General features: G+C 36.7%; 2 protein-coding genes and 1 long non-coding RNA gene across 3 annotated transcripts in view; 1 reads left to right on the plus strand and 2 right to left on the minus strand.

Annotated features, from left to right (window-relative positions):
- The window catches only part of chrna2b (cholinergic receptor, nicotinic, alpha 2b (neuronal)), a 10,197-nt gene extending 3,368 nt beyond the window's left edge, over positions 1-6,829 (minus strand). Inside the window, exons 1-4 of the mRNA XM_028040301.1 lie at positions 6,332-6,829; positions 1,469-1,620; positions 853-897; positions 655-764 (exon numbers count right to left, since the gene is read on the minus strand). Coding sequence (XP_027896102.1) covers positions 655-764; positions 853-897; positions 1,469-1,620; positions 6,332-6,398 — 374 coding nt within the window. The 5' untranslated portion in view covers positions 6,399-6,829. The remainder of the gene's footprint in view (positions 1-654; positions 765-852; positions 898-1,468; positions 1,621-6,331) is intronic.
- Positions 6,830-7,180: 351 nt separating this feature from the next.
- LOC114158620 (uncharacterized) lies at positions 7,181-14,837 on the minus strand. The gene is made up of 3 exons (XM_028040302.1): positions 14,618-14,837; positions 9,413-9,939; positions 7,181-8,515 (listed from the first exon to the last, which is right to left on the minus strand). The coding sequence occupies exons 2-3, from the start codon at positions 9,931-9,933 to the stop codon at positions 8,377-8,379; spliced, it is 660 nt and encodes a 219-aa protein (XP_027896103.1). The 5' UTR covers positions 9,934-9,939; positions 14,618-14,837; the 3' UTR covers positions 7,181-8,376.
- On the plus strand, positions 9,812-12,613 carry LOC114158621 (uncharacterized). The gene is made up of 3 exons (XR_003598441.1): positions 9,812-9,953; positions 10,070-10,146; positions 10,269-12,613. It is a non-coding gene; the product is annotated as an uncharacterized LOC114158621 (long non-coding RNA).
- Positions 14,838-16,508: the final 1,671 nt, after the last annotated feature.

The following is a 16,508-nucleotide window of genomic DNA, read 5'->3' on the forward strand; positions in this document are numbered from 1 at the left end:
GAGGGAAGCAAAGTTTAGGCAAAAGGGCTGCAGCACATACAAAAATCACATGGTGAAAAATTGTAGCTCATTTTAAACCCCATTCATTATGTTAATCATTATAATAGCTTCTTTTGAAGAGCCGCTATCATTTCATCAGTTTAATTTCACTGACAGACTGTGATTAAACAGACTCACCGGAGCAGAACTCCATCATCAACCTGCCTGATTTTAATCTGAGTGAGGTGACTTTAGGTGCTGGGACTTGAGTCTGACGGCTGGATTTTACATCTGATTTCACATGGAGATTGTGCATTCATGAAGGCTGCTTTCATTTTAACATGAATAAGCTTCACCAACATGCTAAAAAAAGGAGTTCTTCAAATACAGGCGAACATGTAAACAGTAATCAATTTATTATACCACTAGATGGCACTATACACATATCATAAACCTATAAATTTGTCATTGAGTCACTCAAAATGCAATAAAAATATTAATTACATTTTTAAAGCAAGCAGTTTGAATAGCCACCTGAATGATCTCCAGACTTTTTACTTTTTGACAATACACATTATAACTAGATGTTATTTGTAAACAACAATATTTGATCAAAACAACTATCACAGAAATAAAAAATCTTAACAATAAATAAAAAAATAACTATTAACTCACTTGTTATAGAGAACTATATCTGGGACCCATATAAGCTCTGATGGGACTCTGATGGACGTTACGTTGTCATAGTCCGACGGTCTCCAGCGAAGTTTGTAGTCATTCCACTCCTGGGAGAGTCAAACAGAGATTTATCCCTCATTTAAGGTAGAAACAATTCTTTTAAAAAAATTTGACTATAGAAATAAGTTTTCTAACCTGCTTTAACCACACATTAGTTGTCATCATTTGGTTTTTCTCATCCTAAATGGGAGAAACAGGAAAGAACAAAGAACAAACTAACTGAAAGTACTTAAAGATGTATGTGTAAAGTCACATTTTTGAAATCTAATTGAGAGACACATGAGATCCGGTCCATTTGGTCGGATATTATGACTATAATTGATGGAACAAATTGTCAGGGTCAGAAAGAAAGAACATCCTCTTTTTTGTACATATCCAGCGTTTTTGGCATGAATTTCTTTCACATTCATTCTTCCATTTGGTGTTCATGTTAGATTTGTTCATGTTAAACTGTTCTAAACAGTCTTACAACCAGTTTTCCGATACTAGTTTCGCCTTCAGACCAGTTCTTTATCATCAAATGACCAAGTAGCACAATCATTACTGAAAATACAGAGGATACATCAGTTCTTCCCTCTCCACATCCTGTAATCACTGATGAAAATGACTCCAAGATACTTCAACTCCTTTGCTAGATTCAGAAATATTGACTATTGATCCAGCGTTTTCAGACAAAGATGTTTTGCATTAAATCAACAATTTTGCTTGAATCCTCTTACAACCACAATTACAATCCATTCATATAACTCACCACATCAATGAGCTGGGCTATGGACAGTCCAAACTTGACTATAACCACATCAGAGATGTTTGGGACAGGTCTTGACCACTTGTTGTAACTAGAAAACAGCGTGTTGAAGAGTTCATCTTCGGCATGTGAATGGGTCTTGACATGACCAAGAACTGTGGAAAATAAGATGCTTATTTGTCCAGAATACTCTTTATTAGAATTTTACAAACACATAGAGATCATTTAGATGATTATGTTTGATCTCTGATTTCATGCTGTTAAGTGTTTTTAAGTAACTATGATCATTTACACTCGTTATTTAATCATTTTTAATTTATGCAAACATATTAATTGCTTTTGTCATCGTTGCCTTCAGTTATCTATCTGGCTAGCATCATATCGTGGCTTGTGAAAGAAAGAGTGGGAGCTGGAAACATGGAGGTGTTTCATCACAGAAGACTGGCTAGAGTTCAACTGTGTGAGATTTAATCTCAGTTTAAATCCAGATGTCTTGGGAAGCCGTCAAGACATTGTTAGAGAACATTACAGACTATCAGCATCAAGAGACCCAAGGAACACAGAAGACAGATCGGGATAAAGTTTTAAAGACATTTTACGCAAAATTAGGTTATAAAATAAAATCCCAGGCTTTAAGCACCTTTCAGAGAATAATCTAAAAGTCGAAAGAAATTACAGAACAATTGCAAACTGACTGGAAGTTATGTATAGCATTATGTATAGCAGCAGACAAGAGAAGAAAAATCTGAAGAAGCTGGAGCACCAAAAAAGTCTCTGTCATAACCTAAATTTACCAGTCATATTTAAAAAAATTTATAATATTGACTTATTAAACTGGCTTATTGACTTATTGACTTATTTACTTATAAAACACTTATTTACTGTTTATTGACTTATTTAATTTTAATTGGTGTCACAACTTGTGCATAAAAAAGCAGATTTCAAAAAAGGGCTTTGATGTATCTCTTGTTAACTATAATGAAAGGGATTAAAATATGAAATTCTGGGAAGATTGCAATGACCATTAGTGTGCCTAAGGCCTGGTGCTATACTTTTACTTTTATTCTAGTTGATTACTTTAGGAGGAGTAACAGCAGCCCTTAATTTGCAAAAAATGTCAAAAGCTACCAACTGAAGACTGTTAAATTCATCATTTATTTTATTAGCTCTAAAACAAAAGCCTTAAACTGACAGTGTGAGATTTTACAATGGGTCATGCACCATAACTCATTATATTTCACTTCCAAAAATGGTGATGTGTCCTTTATGTGCCTTGCTTTCTTTGATTCAGGTAAGATTTGGCATAAAGGAAAAGATTGGATAGTATTTTGTTATATTAAATATTTGAATTTTCAAGAAAGAAAGAAGTACTTTTCTTTCTTTCAAAACCTTTTTTTCAGAATCTTATTAAAATCAGGCAGATCCACATATAATCTGTTATGGTGACATTGAGATTTAAACAAGGTCCTGCTATGTTTGCAGTTTTCTATCATAGTGCAGAGGACTTTTCAACTCAGTGGAGCTACTTGATGATTATGGATGCACATGTTGCAGCTACTTGATGGGTGAGTTTTTGGTTCCATTAAGGACATTTTTACAAACTGTTATTGTAGGTCAACCCTCTGCATGGTCAATGCTGTAAATACCTGTGGGTACATATAAATCTGATGCAGAGATTTACTGCTAAAGCTGACATCTTGGGTGGGCTTTAAACTTCACAATGCTGTTTCACAGTAAGTATTTATTGTTTTAAAATTTTATTTTCAGCATTGTTCTTTCAGACATTATCTTTGCCAGGTGATAGGTTTTAAAGTGAATACCTGGGGTCATCTCCTGCCTTCATTTGTTTATTCTAACCTGACCAATAAGGTTGCAGATGAGGCTTCCTGTCTGGTCTCTTGACAGCCCTGGTGAGATGCGTCCATCTCACCAGTGCTAAACAAAAAAGGCTCCTGGGTAACATACATCAAAGAACCTCCTGGCAGTGGAGTCTTGAAATGAGATGACACCTTCAAAATCCAGCAAACTGGGCTTAGAAGACTGGAGGCCAGCCAGGCCCCTTGGCCAGGTCTATAAAACACTGACCCGTTTGGAGGATCGAGTCAGCAGCTTCCTTGGCCAGAGGCACTCTTGGTGAAATTGGGCTGTCAAGTGCTTTTAGTAAAGAGTTTGTAAGGGAACAACGTAGAACATTTTCTGGACAAGAAAACTGCAAGGCGTCAAGTCAAAGAGCTGATCTTTGGCTTGGTGGCAAATGAACCATCTCTAGATTGTGTATCTACTTTTTTATTGCAGAAGTGAAAAAGGAAAAATGGGGCAGGAAGATGCAGACTTTAAATGTTTTTTTCAGGCATCTGTTGAGCAAGTCTGCAAATTACTCGTTTGTGCATTTGAGTGAACAATTGATTCAAGGTTTAAATTGCAAAAAAAAGAGCACTCTTTTTTCCTTTACTGTCAATCTCTTTTCATAGAGAAAGTTTCTATAAATATCTGTAAAAAGCATAATGTTTTCATATAATATATTTCTCTCAGTGGTTATGCATATCCAATCCACCTCTTATAAAAAAAAGTCTTTTGACCTAATTATGGCAGGCAGAAAAGAGCTTGTTAAAATTCAGCTCTGTAAGATAGTGTGGTCAAGGAGCCACAAGGTGAACAGAAACAAACAGCACCAGCCATCTGTTTCCAGAGTCTTCCGATTAATTTTTATTTGCTTCTTAACTCTCTGACAACCACCTTCTCTTTTGAGCTTCCCAAAAACACTCTTTTTATAGCCAATTGGCAACACACCTGCACATGAGTGGACCAAGCCACAATTAAACAGGTAAAAAAAACAAAGTCTAAACAGAAACAAAAACACAATTATTAATCTAATTTACAAACTCATCTACATAATAAAATAGTCTGCAAAATAAACCCTGTAAGATAACTCAAAAAGTTACTTTAAAGAAAAACAAACAGATCAATATTCAAAGAAAACCCTCTAATTGGTAGAACCCAGCAAGGCAATCAGTGACATCATCTAGCCATTTAAGTAGGACATACTGGGCCGGCCCCTTCTATACTCCTGCCCTGCTGCAGATCTACAAGGGACACAAATACCATGAATATACTCTGAAACAAAATAAACAAGTTCAACCAAGAGTCCAGAAGTTGTAGCTTTAAACTAAACATATCAATAGATGGAAACTGCAACATAATGCTAACACAAACAAACCCAGGATAGTAAGTGAAGCAAAGTTGCAAACTAATGTTTCAATTTAAGCATTATGACCAGCTACAGAAAGTAAATGTATCAGAAATAAGAATAAGGGACAAGTGGTGAACACAAACTGAACCACTTTGTCACAAGCTCCATGAATCTTTCTTACCTATCATTTGATCAGTTGTAGATTAGCACTGTTTATTTATAAAACATGTGTTTTTAATATGCAAACATTGCAAGATGTATGTGTGTTTAATGACTTTAGAAAGGCCACAACGCAAGTAATCCTATTATACAAAAGTGCCAGTTTGTATCAGGTGGATGGTATGAAATAGGATTAAACAGAATAAATTGGGTGCTTGTTAAATTGCAAAACATAAGGAATAAATAAAAGATACCAGCATTTGTTTTATTTAACTAAAAAGCTGCACTCTGAACTTTATAGCTTCTGGAGATATTAACATTTTCTCTGGCTGTGGCTGCAAACATGTCTGACTTGGAGAAAACAAACAGCTGCAATTGGAGAAATGTATGTGAACGTTAGTAAGGAAATTAGATCAGAAAAAAATTATAACAAACTTCTAAAATCATGATACTTAGTAGATCCTCATCAGTGTTTCCATCTGATTTATGATTGTTAATTTATTTTAATCCAAATATGTAGTATCAAGTATCAAATCCTAATGAAAGCATTTTTGATTAATTGGTATTCTAGTGGCAGTGTAGGACTTAACTCCCATACCCTGTTGTTGACTTGCTGTCTTATTTTACATCAACTGTGCCACAATATGGCTGTGACTAAAAGGTGCAGGGATCCTGAAAGGGCAGGTTCTCCAAATTTTGAAATGGACCATACAGAAAAAGACAAAACAAAACAATGTCGTAATTTACATCTTCAACTGTTGAAAAAAGAAAACAAGAAAACCAATAAAAACAACTTACATTGCAATTTCGTAATGCAACTGCACTATCTAAGCTACTATAGCTAAGCTAAGATCATCTAACTGACAAAACCAAAATAGTGCAAAAAAAAAAAAATAAAAATAAGAAAACAAAACATATATAACACACACCACACACACACTTTACCTTAGAGGGGGACTTGGAACTGCATGACACATTCTTAACTCGGAAGGTTTTGATTAAAGTGCTGTGCAAGTGTGCAGTTAAACCTACAAGTATCAGAGACTCAAATGCTTTCATATTGCGTCAAGGGGTGAGGGAAGGAAAGTGCTACCAGGATATCCCTGTTTGTAGCTACTACTGTATACCATTGCAAGAAAATAATCTCATGCTGGCTAATTCAAGTTGGATTTAGAGGTAGAAAAAACCCTCCTGATGTGATTGAGATAAAAGAACATAAAACGCACATACGAGTTCTGTAAAATCTTTACTACGTTTTAAGAAGTAAAAACGTGTTCAACAATTCAAACAAGGTTGGGATACTTAAGGAAAAACATTTTAAAAGAGAACGCAGTTATTTTATTGGTTTTTACTGAGTCTAGAGAAGGACGTCAGAATAACTGAAGGGCTTTAATTGGAAAATAATGTTGGTGATTATTATTGCAATTCACAGGTTTTGGTTCCTAAATATTTTTTCAGCTGGTCTGTGTATTAAATTCCTGCTCAGTTGTTACAGTACAGGAAAAAAACCGGCTTACCTGTCTGACCCAGAAGTAGCGTCCAGACGACGATCGTCCCTTTCAGGAACAGGTGGTTGTGAATCATTTTGCGCTCTGTTAGAAAAAATAAGTCCAACTTGATCAGAGAGGAAAGCGCAGCAGGGACGATCCGTCAGAGTCTTTTCCGTGAGAGAAGCGTGTGTCATCTTCGCAGCTGGGAGGCATATCAGAAAAACTGCACAACTGCTGCTACATCAGAGTGAGAGGAGAGAGTGGGAAAGTGCTCCGACCAACTACTGTACCACCGCTCAGCATTGGTAAATGTCTCTTCGGTCACCACTGAAATGTGCTTCTGTTGTGGATTAAATCTGCTATTTTAATAACTTAAGTAGCCTATAGGAAAATGTTGTCCAGGCTTGCGCAGGTGCCAAATCCAAACCATTGCGCATTTTTACGCACGTTGCCACGCTGTTATCCTTTTGCTATTTCGAATGATTTTAATCTGGAGAGTGGATCCAACTAGTAGGGAACACGCGCCTTTATCTGGTAGGACACCTCCGGTAGTTTCTCCTCCTATTTCTCTTCCTTCTCATTTCTCTCTCTCTTTTCTCTCTCTCCCTCTTTCTCACTATGATAAACCTCAGATGTAAAGGCAACTGAAAAGCCACATTTAAATCTAAGCACATTAGAAAGTGTTAAATTTTAGTTTTATGTCAAATATTTGCGCAATTCTTTCAAGCGTTTTTCACTCAAAGAATCAGCTCACTCAGGTCAACTCCACTGGGATATTTCTGTGGAGAGCAGCTAGAGGGCAGACTAAGTGAATAAATATACTTGGATATGTTTAAGGTTTCCCAACGTGAGGATGAACAGAGAAGCTGCGTAATATCATTAAATAATGGCAAATGATTTTATTGGAACAAGCATACATTGACAACATACTCTTTCTGAGAATCAGGAGAAACAGTTTCATAATTGGTTCTTCCGGGGCGAAACAATTTAAAAGATTAATCAGATGTAAATCTGAGTTACACCATTTAAAAAATACAAATACGCTTTGACCTAAAAACCATTACATTGAAGCTCTGTATGTTGAGGATGAATAATCCTGAAGATAATCATTCATCCTTACTCTCGAGACTTTTGCCGTCTCTAACATATTTTCTTTCCAATTTGGCCAGTATTTAGCTATATTATATTCCCATCAGCTCTAATCAGTTTGCCTCTTCTGCTGAAGGAAAGCATCCTCGCAGCACAAATGACACATGGCACCACCAAGTTTCACCAAGAAACCTTGGGTGGTCTAATAGCATTTTGTAGAGTCAAATAGCTTGATTTTGGTTTCATCTGACCAGAGCACATTCTTCAACAAATGTATGCAACATTTTCTAGATTCATACTTGTAAAACAAAAGGAAACAAGTTATATATTTTTTGGATTTATTATAAAGTTCCACTTAAGTTTTGTGGTTTTTGTTTCTGTAGTTGTAGACTGGGCGAGAGGTCGAAGTATGCACAGAAAGGTCGGCAGACCATCACAGGATTTTCCAGCAGGAAAATACAATCTGTCATAAATCTCCTCAACTGGTATGAGTCCAATTTGGTCTTGGCAAACTGGACCTAATAAACTATTAAGTGAGTGTAGTTTACTTTTTAAATGTTGAAAACACATATTTTATGAACAGTCTTCTCATTCCAAATGTTTATTAAGTCGTTATGCTGGCTTTCCAAAAGACTCTTCTAGTTAGCTTTACAAATGGTAGACTTGCTCCACAGATTGTTGCCATTTATTTCATAAACAATTCCTGAATTAAAGATAATATTTAACAAGTCTAGCTTTTATGACTTACCCCATGAGGGGTGATTTGTTTAAACCATCATTTCCCAACTTGTAGCATTTTCTTCAGCATTTCCTTTCCTGCTAATGGTAGACATCGTTGCATCTCAGTAACAAAAACACAGAAAATATTTAGGTCTCTAGACCTTGGCACATAACAGCAGTTTGCCAGCCTTTATTCACATATTTATTATTATGCACCTGGATACTGACATCTGAACAGTTTCGAAACTCTGTTCATCAATTTCCTATTGGTGGATTCTGGCAATGTCTTTCAGCTGCCGTGTAAATGAAACATGAAGGGTTTGGGATGATCTCTCCAACCTGCTGGCAATGTCCGCTGCAGCACGAAGCATCTCTTCAAAGACGACAGACTCTTCTCTTACTCTGCGCCAGAATTTGAAAAAAGAAAAGAAAAGAAAACAGATTTCAGGAGGAAAGATAAGAACAGAAAAGGCAAATGAAGGAATGCCTATTGACCTACTGTTCATTTCCCTGGGGGTAAATTATGATTGATGTTTTCATAATGGAAAAGACGGACTCAGAAAGTGATAGCCATGTTGAAAAAAAGTGCAACTTGTTTTACATTTTATGATATCTCTAGAGGCTTTAAAAATGACCCAAATCTAACATCAGGTACACAAGCAAACAACAGTCAGTCATTTTCTATGACATATCATCATCTGTGTGGGATAAATTAAGCTCACCAAATGGTTCTGTTAATTGTAGAAATAAATTTTGAGGCCTTACATATTTATTGTTTTATTTTTAACCTATCAGTCTTCCAAATTTTTGGGGAGAAATTTCTTGCACACTCATCTTGATTAAGCATATTGAGGTTTATAGACAACTGCTTTTGATCAGCTCTCTCATAGTCCCACCACAGCATCTCTTTTTAATTAAGCACTGAACTTTAATTAGGCCATTTACAAACACCTTAAATATTTTTAATTTTCAGTCTTTCTGCTGCAGTTTTGTCCCGTTGATGCCTCAGTTTGGGCAAAGTCTTGTCTGTCAGACAGACGGTCTATCCAATGCTTAAAAACGTCTGTGTACAGAAGCAAGATTCATCGGTCCAGTGGGTTTTTACATTAGTCCAAAGCACAATACCTCCACTGGTACACATTTTTTGTGCTGATATGCTTTGTTTGGTTTATCCTGAACAAGATAGTCAAAGATTTGGCACAGATACATGTTTATAGTAAAAATAATAAATAATGTTTGATGAAATGCTAAATGTCCTCCTCTTTTTATTGTTAGTCTGTAACTTTAACCAATACTCACTTCTCCATCCCAGCGAAGCCATCTCCCTCCAGCTGTTTTCTCAAATCTTCTTCAGCTTTCTCTAAATCCTCATTACAGCCTTTATGGTCTTCCTGGATACTGATGATGTTTTCTTTAATCATATCTTCATATTTCTGATCCCCCAGCTCTGCCCCCACAAACTGTTCCAAGTTCTCCACCACTGCCTTATTGCCGCGTTGAATCGTCTTCAGGTAGTCCAGCTCCTCTCGCCGGGCCTTCAGCTTTTGAGCTGAAGCAGCGACTTTAGTGCTGAAGTGGACAGAGCACTTATCTGGTTGGGGTTCAAATTGGAGCGAGGGGGCCGCTGATGACGGGGTTAAGAGATGGTTGTTTTTCACCCTCGCAGGCTCGTCACCAACAGACTCCAATGTGTCGTTGGTGGCCATTAAGCCAGGGAAGATGTCAAAGCCTGAACCCCAATCGCCATCTCCACTTTGGCCAAATATCGGGGTTGCCAAGGACATCCAGGCCAAGATGAGCTTCATCCAAAACTGCCACATGGTAGCCTGAGCAGAGAAAGGTGAGTGATTGTGAATTTCATGAAAAGATGTGAAGATTTCTAAGTTTTTTAAGATAATTAGAGGATATGGTTTGGGCTCAAAGTATGCTGTTAAAGCTTAATTTTGCAACTTTCAGATGGACAACCATCTAAACTGCACAAAAATCCAATATGCGGAGGAGACGCAAGTGTGACGTTTGTTCATTTTAAGGAGGTAGTGGCACTTTTGAAAAGTTCTGTAAATAAAATGAATTTATGGCTGGAAACATCTTGGAAATATAAAGTAGAGTACTTGCTCACAATCACTGGCTCTAATGTTTTTGTTGTTTTTTTCAGCTGTCACTTTTAAGCGCTCTACTCTTCACATCTGGTCCATCAGCAGAGCTCGTACTCCAATTTACCTGTTTTCAGTTCTACTTTTTGTATCTTCAGCACTGTGCAAATGGCAATGTTTGTTCAAAATCACTTTCTCAAGACGTAATGATACTGAAATATTTCCAGAAATGTTCATCTTCTTTATATTCTTTTCCACAAACCAGCTGAGAAGTAAATGTGGCTGCGATTCTTCTCTAATACTTACAAGGTTCATAAATCTGACTCTCTGAATGTCACACTGCATATTTTAGCAGCAATCATATTTTTCTATGTACAATTTATCAGGCAACCTTTTTTTGGTTGAACTTTTGTTAAATGCCACATGCAGATTATAAAATAATATATACACAGTATGTCTTATTTTGCTACATACAGGTTGCTGCTATCTGAGTGACTTCTATTTAATAGAAAGACTTTCTTTAGAGACTCTTACTACGGGTAAGTAAATCTATCCATCTACCAATTAAATTCAGTTTACTATACAAGTAATTTTATCTGCGCAAACAATTTTTCTTTCTTTTCGTTTGAGGTCTCTAAATGTGCAGAGCTGGTAGAGGAATATCACAAAATCCTTCCGGCTATCACTGCAGCAGAGGGTTAGGCTACAGCGTCGGTTCGGACTAAATACACACGTGTGCAACAATTCTCCTCCCTCTTTACAACTGCACACTATTTTAATCAATAACATAAAGTCTCATTGTCTATACTCGCCTAAACCTGCATGGTCAAATGGAGTCTGGTGCCTATCTACAATAGTCACTGCGTTAGAGGCATGGATACATCCTGGACATGCAGTCAGTCCATCACATGGTAACCCAAAGGCACAGGGCAAACAACCAAGAACACACACTTGTTGCTAAGCCCATTTAACTTATATATTTGGGCTATGGGAACAAGCCAGAGTACCCAGAGAGAACTCTCGTGTGCAATGTCCGGAAAATTCAAACTCCATGCAGAAAGATCTGGAATCAAGACCAGTATCTTTTTCCTGCAAGGCAGCAGTTCTAACAACTGCACAACCATGCAACCCCTTCAAAATATGTGTATGAAATCTCAAATGTATTTTGGAATCCTCAGAAGATTAAAATTTTACTGTAAATGGATGCATCAGCAGTTATCATGTGTCTCTATTTCTGTTGTGAGAAGTAAAATGGTTAAATTGAGTCTTTCAGTGGATTCTTATATAAAACGTTATTGCACAAAACTGTGCCGCCTCAGCTGTGGAGTAGTAATAAGCTTTTCACATTCTGTGGCTAGACTATGTGGTGACTCGTGTCACGCCAAGGCTGTGAAAGCTGAAACTTCTCCTTACAGTAGAGTTTCTGTTGTTTCCAGTGGTTTTCTAAGGATCTTTCTTGTGAATGTGAAGTCAGGAAGTCTTTTTTGTCTTTCTGGATACAAAAAGAAGCAATCTGGGTTTTTTTTCAAACTATAGTTTTTGATTAACTTATGTGGCTATCTAGGTTTCTCACTTCAGCATCTGGAAATGGAAAATATTTAAAGGCATCCACCCTAAACTGCATGACAGAGATCTTTCTGCTGTCAGATCACATTTGGATTTGGCTCAAACCTTTTTAAACTCCTCAAAGCTGAGAGGAAAGTCTGGTTAGTTATTACCTATCAGTACATCTTGTTCTGAAATCTGCTGAAACATACATAATAAAATAGAGTGCTTATTTTAAGGCAACTCATGGTGTGGAAAGACACCTAGACACTCATAAAACAACAGAGAGGGTTTCCTCTGCGTTTAAATGGCAACTTCAATTAAGTTTCAGTGGGTTTTTGTGGAAATATGTTCAAATAGGATTACTTTGGGACAATGAGGTATACATACTGATATCATAGTATGCTTTTTTGCGGATGTGTATGGTTACAGTTGGGATGACTTGACGTAAAATAAAAGCAGATTTAATGAGTTTTCCAGATGTGTTCCAAGTCGATGACGGCATGTGTTACATCTGCTTCTTCAATTATTTTATTCAGTCTGCATATACTTTGTTACTTTGAGTGTTAAAACCAATTAGCCGACTACAAACAGAAAAATGGCACAATTATTTATAAATTAAATGGGAAACCTGTCACTTTATGTCCCCTAATTGTGGTGATGCAAAAACCTTTTATTGCTACAAACTTTGACCACGCTTGTTTCAGCACCACTAACACAAATCCCTGTTGGTCCACAGTGACAACACTTTTCTTATGACTGAAAGTAATAAGATAAAAGTGTAATTTGTCTGTTTGGAAAAGACATGAATTTGTTTTGCTAACGCCCTGCGCATTCCTCAGTGTATCACACACTTGCAGCAACAGTGGTCTTTGTCTTTGAAAAATGCCTTGAAAGTTAAGATGCAGATGGTTAGGCACAAACTGTGCTTGTGTTGGACTGCAGTATGTAGTCACATTTTTCTTGGCTTCACTGCAAAGGATTCGTCACAGGGAAGTGACTTTTATGGGCTGACTTTTCTCTTGGCTTAAAGCGTTTCAACAAAGGGAAAGCCATGATTTTGTTAAACCCTTTAATGCTTCACCTTAATCTTTAAATACAACGGTGTGCAAGTCTGTTTAAGTGTTTAAATCCCGAAATAGAATTGGTCATAATGATTTGGTTCTAATGAAAATAGAAAAGTTCATGAGAAAAAATTGTTAACATTGTTCAAGTGATTTGTACAGTTGAAGCCAGATGTGTGTGTGCTTTGTATAAAAAGATACAAACCTTTTTCTTCTCACCAACTTTTAGTATCAAAGTTTGCTCTCTTAGCCAGATATCAAAACAATTTGAGACATTTTAGCTATTTTTTCCAAGTGTTTTGAAGTTAAGAAGTTCCCTTAATATTTGGTAGAGCAGACTTTTACATTAAATGACTTTTATATGAACTGTTTGGTGATCCTTTCACAAGCTTCTCACAATATGCTTTTGTAACTGAATCAGGTTTGTTGGTTACCTTTAAAGTTAGGATGATTTTTTTCAGGTTTGTAAGCATCTTCATCCAAATCACACAGTGGTTGTTATGGCCAAATTCTAGAATTTTAGCAGGACATATCTTCAAAAATGAAGGCCTTGGTTCATTTTTCAACTTTTTTTCTGTTTTTTATCTTGATTTTGGAGCATTTTTTTATTTTTTTGTCGCAGAGCGCCTCTTCAGCATGTGTCAGTACAGGTCTTGATTCACTGCAGACAATGGGACTCTCTTGCCAGGTCCACCAAGCACTGGTACAAATTTTGTAGGGTTAGTTTCATATACTGTATGTGAAAATCTGGTTTAAAGCCCTGAATGCAGCTGAATAGACATATCTCTTTTCTAAAAATGAGGAATCAATATGAAATGATTCTGTAATTTGCAGAAATGCTTTTGGTGAGTCTCTTTTTATTAATCTCTGAAATGTAGATGTGGATGCTCTTGGCTGCACACATCCTCCTCTTTCAGTCCGGGTTCAGGAGCAAATCTGAGCGTTTTTTTGGGTGGGTGCCATTCAGCTTCGTGGCCCGTCCTGTCAAAGCTTGACCAGGTGTGTCTTACAGCTGTCAAAATACATTTACGTCAGCAGCACCATCAGAAGGAAGGCTCTGGTAGCAAGGCGGTGCCAAAAAAAAAAGAGTTGCTATTTTTTTCTGCTGAACACAAATAGGAGTGAATGGGTTTAAATGTTAAAGAAAGACCAATGTTACATATACTTGTAAACATATAATAAGTTTAACATCTTCATGGTCTGGTCAAGTCATGCATACATATTTCTTTGTTTTCAGTAAAAATATTTTTGAATTTCTCCTTTAGAATACCAGGACAAAATTCGTAAAGGAAAGATATTGATAATGAGTTTTAGCACCTGATAAAAATGCCTAATGTTGGATTATGTTCTTTGCTTGTCTGTACGGCAAATACATTAGGGAATAACTAATGTATTTGTGTAAGATTAAATAGTGTCCTAAAGAAATTTTCTTAGTTCATCTCTCATCTGGAGTTGCATTTCCTCATGATTCTTTTGGTTGCCTTAAGTATGGAAACACAGATTTTATTTCAACCCCATCAAACTTGTTCAAGGACAAATAAACCAGAAATACATTATTACTTAAAATTACAATTAAAACTTTTTACTATCCAAATTGTATGTTGATAGAATGGTACAGTGTTTCCCCTCGGTTATTTATTAATAAACATCAACATGTGTCTCCAGAAAATGCATTTACTTTAACATCTTATAAGTTTGTGTAAATGATGTAAGCATCTTAACCTTAGCTGAGGAATATGTGAGGGAAAAACCTGAGTGTACTCTCTATACAAAGTATCATTCAGTCCACACATCAGGCTTACCTAACTCCAGTAATTTTTGCACCTCTGGATTCTTCCACTTCTGCTCTTTTAGTTCGCCGGATCCACTCAGAAGTTCAAGAGTACCATTTACAAGCAGAAAGAAGAAATAACTCAGCTCTTCCCTTCATGTCAGAGAAAGAAAAGTGCAGACACACGCAAACGCAATTAGAGTAAGTCTGGAGAGTCTGGTCGCCTGTGTGCCTCTGCGTGTCTGCTGGGAGGAGTTTTATAAGGAAGGGGAATGTTTTCAGAAAAGGCTAAAACTGAGTTGTTTCTTTTTCTCTGCAATGGGTACAGAGGCTGGAAGTAGGGAGGGGGAAGAATGGGCTTAATTTACTTCACATATGGGGATTATGGCAAGTAGGCATGTGGGCTTGATAGCACAATGGAAACTTCTAGAGATCTGCATGATAAATTTTCATTGCGTTTTTCCTTAAACCCATGCTAATTATGTGCAGGTCTGAGTTTCTTGTGGCATGTTCAAAAGTCTTACTTTCTCTTGCAAATTATATCCCTTCATAACTCCGGTTCAAAATCTTTTCTGTTCATGTTAACAGAAAAAAATGTAACCTATGTGTTTAAAGACAAGATTGTATTTGTGCTATATTGAGAGGATTATGTTTTGTGTTAGACGCATGAAAAGTCTGATTTGTGGAAATCTATCAAGACAGAAAATGATTTTGTGTCTCTTTTTTGTATGATGTAGCATAAAAATCTGAGTGCCATCAGGGCAGAAAAGGTTACAAAGTTATCTTACGGTCGGAATGACAGACTTTATAAAAGAAATATAAAACAATATCAATTTGATTGGTATTGTCAACTTAGAAATTCCCTAAAACATCCATCTTCTTCTGCCTATCTGCTATTGGATTGTAAGACTTAGTTCCATAAACGAAACCCAGAAATCTTAATTTATTAGGAATCCCAGCTGGAAGGACTACTTAGTCCCTCCAGCTACAGTGCTGGGTCTGCCTCAGGGTTACCCACCAGTGGGATGTGGACAAAAAACCACTAAAGGGAGGCTCTCTGGGGGCATCCTGATTCAACATGAACCATTTCATCTGACACCTTGGAGGAGCAGCAGCTACATTAAACTCCACCCAGATGAGCTCCTCACCTTACCTCTAAGGTTGTCCAACCATTCTAAGGAAGAAATTAATCCTAGCTGTTTGTGTCTAGAGCCTTGTCTTTTCAATTATGATCAATATCTAAAGGCTGGACGGTTAGCTCAAGAACTTTATTTTTTGACTCAGTGCATTCATCTCTATAGACTAGCCTGAAGCAGCAGTTAGATTTATTTTTATTTGGAAATAAATGCACCAAATAAAGCAAATAATGGAAGATCTCAAATTATTTTAAAGCTTTTTACGTACTTACTTTACTAGGGGGCATCAATAGGAGTGTGGGGTGATGTTTGCAAGATAGAAAGAGGTAAATTCAGGGTTTAGTTCTGTTAAAGAGTTAAAGTATCTTGAATCTCAATCACAACTGGTATAAAGCAGGAAGAATACTGGAGTCGTGTCTGTTTCAAACAGTAAACGTCTAAATGTCTAATTTCAGCTTTGATAGTGAGCTCTGGGAAGTGACCAAAAGGAATGGGATTTGGAGTTAAAACATGATTAATATTAGAAGAGTGGCTATAAGCTCATCCTACAAGAAAGGCAGGAAAGCTTATCAGTTGATGTTTTATGTTAGTTTGCTCCTCTGTAATAAAATGGTTCCATTAACTTTTTTCCATCTTTGTTTCTCTTTTCCAAATTGATTCTATCACATAGGTAGATTGCCTTTTGGTGAATTCCCATCTGTGCAGCTATTCACTTGTCATTTCATTGAAATAACACAAAATGTAGCAGCTACTTTTAACAGCATAGGAAAGATTTGCTGCAGTGCC

The sequence above is a fragment of the Xiphophorus couchianus genome, chromosome 15 (genome assembly GCF_001444195.1).
Source record: "Xiphophorus couchianus chromosome 15, X_couchianus-1.0, whole genome shotgun sequence".
NCBI classification, from domain to species: Eukaryota; Metazoa; Chordata; class Actinopteri; order Cyprinodontiformes; family Poeciliidae; genus Xiphophorus; species Xiphophorus couchianus.